Raw genomic sequence first — 7,156 nt, 5'->3', positions numbered from 1 at the left:
ATTCACATACTGACTCAGCTCTCTTCGCCCAGCAGCATAATCCCCTTTGCGAGATCACCGTGGGCCAGCACCCCACTCGCGTTTTGCTTCTCGCCTCTCATCTCAGCAGATTGCTCTCCCTCTGTTTTGTGGGAACGCAGTTGCCTTCATCACGGTCTGACTTGTGATAAGCAAGCCATAAATGGCTTGAAATTCGGGTTATTCAGATAAGCGTCCTGAATTGTGACTACAGAAAGTTGAGCACGTAGGTGTTTCAGTTTGATCTACAGTGGAAACTAATCCAAATTTAATTTTAGTGTATTGTTAAACAGATACAATCTGCCATAATCCCATAATATTCTAGAATTAGAATATAATGACTTTCTACTTCTAGAATATTTTTTTATATTTTTACAACTTCATAATTCTATAATAATTTTATATTCCTACAGTTACTTCCGTGTAGAAAAAGAAATGGCTACTTCTGTACCTAGAACAGAGTAAGCTCTTGTTTTCCTGGTATATATGTCCTTTACTAGTATAGCAATTTAAATATAGAAGTCCAAACTGGTTAGACTTTTAAAACTTTCAAGTGCAGTTCATGCATTTAGATTAGTGTCTACTTTGCAGACTGCTCCCCAGACAAAATAATTAAGGCATTTTTCTTCTGTAACTGGGGGCAAAGTTGCTTCCTGGCCTTGAGATGTAGGAGACGTTGGAAGGCGACTGCATGTTGCATTTTTCTGGATTATTTCTGCAGTACGTGAAGGAATCTTTCGACATATAATCCTTAAAATACTGATCTTGTAGAGAAAGCCCAAGACCAGAAGGGATCGTCTGTCACCAAGCTTGCCGCTCAGGTGGCATCCTGGGAAGGTGGCTGTGGGGTTGCATTGCAGGCTTGTCTATCTCACCTCTGGTTTTTCCCCACTTGCTGCAGGGAGTCTCGGGGTGGGGTTAGGTATCGCTATATGCAAGTATTATAGAGCTTTTTTTATTTTTCATTTGATTATGTTGCCTTTCAGCAATATAATTGCCTTACGGCCTTTCGGGATGTGCCAGCACGAGGGAAATGCCGTTGAAAGAAGAGCTGGAGCGGGAGCTGCTGGGTGCAGAGCTTCCCCGTAAACCAAGTCACTTCTTCAAACGTTCAAACAGAGACTAACAAATCAAGCTAACTCCAAGTGCTCGGTTTTTATTAGCTGGACCATTTTTTTTTTCTCCTTTCTAAGTGCTGATACCCTAACTTAAAACTGTATTGGGTATATTAGAGAAATTCTGCAGCTGATTGTAGCCTATAAAATTCATGTACTGATGCTCCCAGTATTTGAGTTTATTGAGGTATAAATACTAGAACATGGTGTACTATATAGTTCAGCTGCTTCCTTGTTATATTTTTCTGAGCCTTTTTGCTTATTTTATTTCTGTGATACTCAAGACAAATGGTTTCCTGGTTTTGATTTTGTCCTGGCATTTTTCAGCAGGCCGTTTCTTAACAGTGTAGAATTCAACAACATGAATAACATTTTCTGTTTACTGCTCACATTTTAAAAAGCAAAACTTCTTTTTGAAAAGAGAGCATTCCAGATGTCTCCGAGCAGTAGGAGATGTATGGAGTATACAGTCTAGTAAAACAGCAAATATAGCAGAAGGATTAAAAAGTGGTGCGTGTTAGCAAATGGTCCAAATTTAAACACTAGTCAACACCAGGACTTCATTTTAGGTAAGTGAAATTCACATGTGAAATATTAAATTTTAAACTTTATAAATACATTTCCTTAGGTCCAGGATGTTGTGCGTTTCCAAGTCATCTTTAAGACTTCCTTTTTCATTTAATTTTGATTAGGCTTTCTAAAACGGAATAAACATAAAAGCATAAAAAAAAAATGTAAACCATGAAAGCTAAATGCAAAGCAGATATATCAGCAGCAAAAATAGGAAAGCCAGACTCCTTGTTCCTTAAGTGCAATATGGGGAGAAAACCCCTCTTTGTGTTGCTCCCCCCCAGCAGCAATAGCAGACTTGCCTTTCGTCGCAGCCACTCTTATTTCTTGAAATCCCAGTCTCCTCATCCGCACCCGCTTGGGTGGGTAAATCCCTTAGCTGGTTTGAGAACGTGATCTAAAGAGCAATTAAGTCAATGAGAGTCTTTAATATTGAAAGGAGGTTTCTTTATAGATGCCTGTTGCACAAAGGAGGTTTGGCTTTGGCGGTCAGGATAATTTGGTACCAGTGTCGCCCCTGGGTGAGATGGAGACACATGGAGTTGCCATCCCTGGGGGCTGTTAAGGAAAGGACAGCCAAATTCTAGGCAAACATCTACTGGGTGAAATCTTGTCAGGGAATGGACTAACTGACCCTTATTTCCAATTACTTCTGTGTTGATTTTTAAGGTAATGGTGTCAACATGTCAATCGAATGCTATTTACAGTAGCCCGGTGTTACTGTAAAAGGTGCAGAAACTGCTTATGTGGTACTTTGGGAAATTCAGTTTTGTGGGTCTGTTTTAAACCATCACCTGTTTACTTAAACTGTTCTTGATCTCTTTAGTCCACCATTTTCCATCATTTTCAGATGAAGCTTTACAGCAGCATTCTCAAGCTGGTTTAATGCTAGTTTCCCTCTTCATTTGACTGAATGTAATCCCCTAAAATGTGAAATATGGAAAAATACCTGCTTAGATCCAGAAAAGGTATCATCAGGAAATCACATGGTTTTTCTGGGAGGTCATCTGAGAAGCTGCTATGGGAAGTTCAGGTGAACACAAGGAAGCCCAAGAGACAGAGTCACAGAAAACATGGCACAAAATCATCCTTCTCTTGAAATGGAATGTCTAAGCTCTCGGTGTATTCAGTGGTTGAAAATGTAATGTTGACTGAGAGCATGGGCTCTGCTGTTGCATGGCTTTTTCCCATTTATGTCAGTTGTACGTGCTTGTACCCTCAAGAGCACCTGCTAATAGGATTAAATGCCTGATGCAAAAAGAAATCTTCATACAGCAAATTTTTACAAACGCCAAATGTTTGACCAGTGGTACCTACAAGCTCAGATGTGTTATCGTACCCTAATTCTTTCCCTGTATTTTTCTCTTGGTCCCAAGGAAACAGCCGTGTCGCAGATCACTCTAATTAACAAGGGCTTTAGAAGTGGAGACAACAGAGGCAGCGCCTGCGGGAACTTTGAAAAACACCATAAAATTTCAATTTTCTTTGCTCTGTTTGCAGCGCAGAAGCGAAGTAAACAAAACCCTGGTCTGAGTGCAATGGTTGCATTCTATGTGAGCTACATGCCCTCCAGGAGAACCAGGGTACGTCTTTGCTGAGGCTGTCTTGTAATTCCCATCATCTGCCTTCCTTCTCCAGACGTGGACGAGTGTGCGGTGGTGAACGGTGGCTGCCAGCAAGGCTGCGTCAACACACACGGCTCCTTCCACTGCCAGTGCCGGGCCGGACACAGGCTCCATGCTGATGGGCGCACTTGCATAGGTAAGTAAATGTTTAACCAGCACTTCACGTACTTCAGGACATGTTCTCCTCTACTAAACCTGTCTTTGCGTAAGTGCAAAGGTTTGTAGGCTCCCTCGGTCTGAGTTTTGCCTAGTTCACAGAGGATGCCGGTATCCCTTCCAGTTCAAGTCGTTTGTGAGAATTCAAGTGTTTCCAAATTTGTTCTTTCTTTGAGAGCAAAGAGGTGATGGCGCCCCATGTTTCTGTGATGTCGTCTTGTGAAAACTTTTGTTTCGCAGCAGGCATTAAGGAAACAGGGGGTCTTCGTTTCCAGTGAAAATGTGATTCCAATTCTGAGTATTTTTTCTTCGTGTCACATCCCCCTCCGTGTTCCAGCTGTGTCCTGGGCTTTTCTGTCCCCATTACTCTTCCTCTCACTTAGTCTTTTTGCCTGCTTGTTCTGAAGAGGTGCAAGCAGTGGATAGTGAAATCTCCTGCCCACGGGTGCCTGGCAGAACACTGCCCTTCCAGCCAAGCAGGCCTAAGGTGCAGCTTGTGTCTTCAGCGATAAAACCAAAATAAAAGCTTGTGGTTGCCACCCCTGAAGTTGGATTTAACCTTACAGTGGGTGACCACCTCCGTCAGACTGCCCGCACTGGGACCCTGTAGGCTTTCCCGGGTGGTGGCAGGAGCAGAGGCAGGAGGATGTCATTAACTGGGTTGAGGGGTGAGATGATGAAGGAAAATCTCTGCGACTGTGCTGCAGTGAGCAGAGTAGAAAATCCTCTTGGGAGGATCAAGAGCAGAGGCCAAATTTGTGAATTACTAAGATACATTTGAGAATATGGTGCTATGGACGGGTAGCTAGAGAGGGAGCTCTAAAAGGCTAATGAAATATTTAAGGATACACTCAGAGGTCTTCTCTGGTTTTCAGAGAGTGCAAGAAGAGAAAAAGCCCTACCCTTCATCTCTTCAGCCTTTGCTCTATGTTGAATTTTTTAGGTAAAACAGGAATGCAGAATTGTCTGCTTGGGTCTGTTTTACATTTTAGTTGTTAGGCACAGTGAGAAGTATGGATGGGGTGGGCTGAAAACTCTCCTCCAAGGCATATTACATGAATGTTTAGTTTGTGCTAATCCTTTCAGCTCACGCAGGAGGTGCCCATGCGTGTGAAGCTGAGAGTTTTGAGCACTTTTCCTGAGATTCTACTCCTGCTGGGGGCTGATAATTAGGGTGCTATAGATTTGCAAAAGCCCCTTGTTCCTACAGCGGTCCTATGCCCTTTGATCCATTCTCCTATCTACATCAGTCTTAAAAGGTTGCACCGCTCCTGTACCTCGGGGGTGCATCTTCATCTGCTGCATCTGTTTGCAACATCTCCATTAAAACTGATGCTGAATATTCCTTGCTCAGGCAGCAAAACCCATGCTGTGCTCCATGGCACACCCAAGCAAAGGGCAACCCATGAAAGAAGCTCTTCAGTTCATGAATGCTTGCTAGTGGATGCGTTCCCCTTTTTGCCGACATTTAATGTAGAGCATGAGCTGGCTGCAGGTCTCATCTGGGCAACCGCTCTGCTAAGTGGAACGATGCTCGCAGTTGTACTGACAGGCGTCTACTGTTGGGCAGAGGAATCCCATTCCAAGAAACAGGTATTAGAAAACAGGAGGAAGAGAGTGGATATGATCCCAAAGGCTATATACCCTGTTTTTCAGATTTGGGTGAAAATCCACTGCTTTACGGTATGGAGTTACGCTGTGCATGCTCGTGTACACGAGAGCACCGGGGAGCTCGGCAGTTCAGCCCGTGACGCGGTGCCCGTTCATGTGCTTGTGGAGAGGATTAGCAGCTCTGCCATTAAAAATAAACTCGGTGTTGCTTAGGTTGGACTCCGATCCCTGAAACAAGACATGCAGAGTTAATTCTGCACGTTGCTGAAAATAATAATAATAGTAATAAAAAAAATATACTGTCCTTGTGTTACATTTAAATCAGTACAAAAGTTCAAGTTGTTGAATTCTGCAAAGAGGATTAAAATGTTCTGTTATTTGGGGAGAAGAAAAGGACGTCATTTGTTGAAATTTTTAAGCCTGATTTTAGGTAATATGAGAAGAACAGTCAAGTGTGGTCGGACCACATCTGCAGAATAAGTTCACTCACAGTTTGGTCATTGTCTCGGTTCTTGCACAAAGTCCCTTGGTTGTGCTTAACATCAGCCAAAAATGTCATCAGTCATTTCTGGTATTATCACAGCAATAAATTTACTGATGCAACTAGAACACAAGACGTACCAGTGCTCAAGCTGTGGGAAAAAATGGTTTTTATTTAAACAACCTACCCTTTTAGGTTTGTTGGGTTTACCACATACTGAGACTTTCAGTGTTTTTTGAAATTAACTGCAATTAAAAATACAGTGAAGTCTCAGTCTTTTCTCGATCCTCTTAGTTGGAGGAGGGATGTGTAAGGAAACACTAGTGTGAGAGAATTAATGTAAAAGCAGCGTGGTTCATGTTTAACTGGAAACACTAAAGTTTTTCTGTGAATTAAAAGAGGGAAATTCATCTCTATCTGATCAGATCTGACCAGGGAAGACCTAGAAGTGGAAGATGTCTTGTTTGAGTTAGATTACTCCCTCTTAAATAGTCTCATTTTCGACTGTCGTAGAGAAGGAATTATCTACAAAAAAGGACTAAAGTGGCTTTGGGGAAAAAGAGTGAGAGAACTGAATAATACATGAAAAAAGTAGGTATTATGGTAATTAAATGAATTTACCTGTGTAATATGTAAGAACTCCTGTGGACATAGAATAGTCAAGTTTTCTCATGGCACAGATAATCAAGAAGCTCAGTTTGGAGTTGTCCTAACCATGAACATTATCAGAAATGTATCATTCACAAATGTACGTATTCATAAGAAGTTATTAAAAATACTTAATACGTTGCTCAGTTCTGTTTTCAGTATCTCAGAAATTATCGAGGAGAAACAGAAATAGATCCTAAGAGTAGAGGCAGGACTAAGTTTCAGAGAGAGCTGCTATCATGATAATGGATATACGCAATACTGAGCAGAGGATATTGAGTTCTGTTTCAGCTGTTTAGACAAGACACCAAAATAAATGGGTATAATAAGCTCTCATGCGTTGGAGCACAAGACAGTTACTAATTGACGAGGATGGAGAGAAGCATTTCATATAAACCAATAATCCAGGCGTGCCTAGCACCGGGATTTGGGCACTAACTGCTTGCACTGACCGTTGGGGATGGAGAGTTTGCCTCTTCTGCTGCACCAGTTTATACGTTCAGGTTTGAGCACTCATCCGGTCGCAAAGTCAACCCAATAACACCCCTCTCTCTCAACCTAGTGCAGCTAGGCAGAACATCTAGCATTTCAAGTAGGGCTTGCATTAGAATCACAGAATCATAGACTTGTTTAGGTTGGAAAAGACCTTTAAGATCATCAAGTCTAACCGTCAACCTAACTCTGCCATCCCACCACTAAACCGTGGCCCTAAGCACCTCGTCTGCCCAGCTTTTAAATCCCCCCAGGGACGGGGACTCGACCACTTCCCTGGGCAGCCTGTTCCAATGCTTAACAAATAGAAAAACATGCCCAAAGCTGTGATCATCCCTACTGAAGATGGCACCCCAAGAAAGCCAGACAACCCTCTGCCTACTTCCACCTCCAGCCGTAGCAGCCTGAGAGCCCCTGTGCGCAGGGCTCGGCACAGCAAC

At 42.6% G+C, this 7,156-nt stretch overlaps 1 protein-coding gene across 1 annotated transcript in view; it reads left to right on the top strand.

Annotated features, from left to right (window-relative positions):
- The window catches only part of LOC104132492 (multiple epidermal growth factor-like domains protein 6), a 230,410-nt gene that overhangs the window by 157,083 nt on the left and 66,171 nt on the right, over nt 1-7,156 (top strand). Inside the window, exon 6 of the mRNA XM_035901187.1 lies at nt 3,342-3,464. Coding sequence (XP_035757080.1) covers nt 3,342-3,464 — 123 coding nt within the window. The remainder of the gene's footprint in view (nt 1-3,341; nt 3,465-7,156) is intronic.

The sequence above is a fragment of the Egretta garzetta genome, unplaced genomic scaffold, assembly GCF_000687185.1.
Source record: "Egretta garzetta isolate BGI_Z169 unplaced genomic scaffold, ASM68718v1 scaffold638, whole genome shotgun sequence".
NCBI lineage: Eukaryota > Metazoa > Chordata > Aves > Pelecaniformes > Ardeidae > Egretta > Egretta garzetta.
The sequence above is the reverse complement of the archived record's forward strand: the minus strand, read 5'-3'. Positions and strand labels throughout refer to the sequence as shown.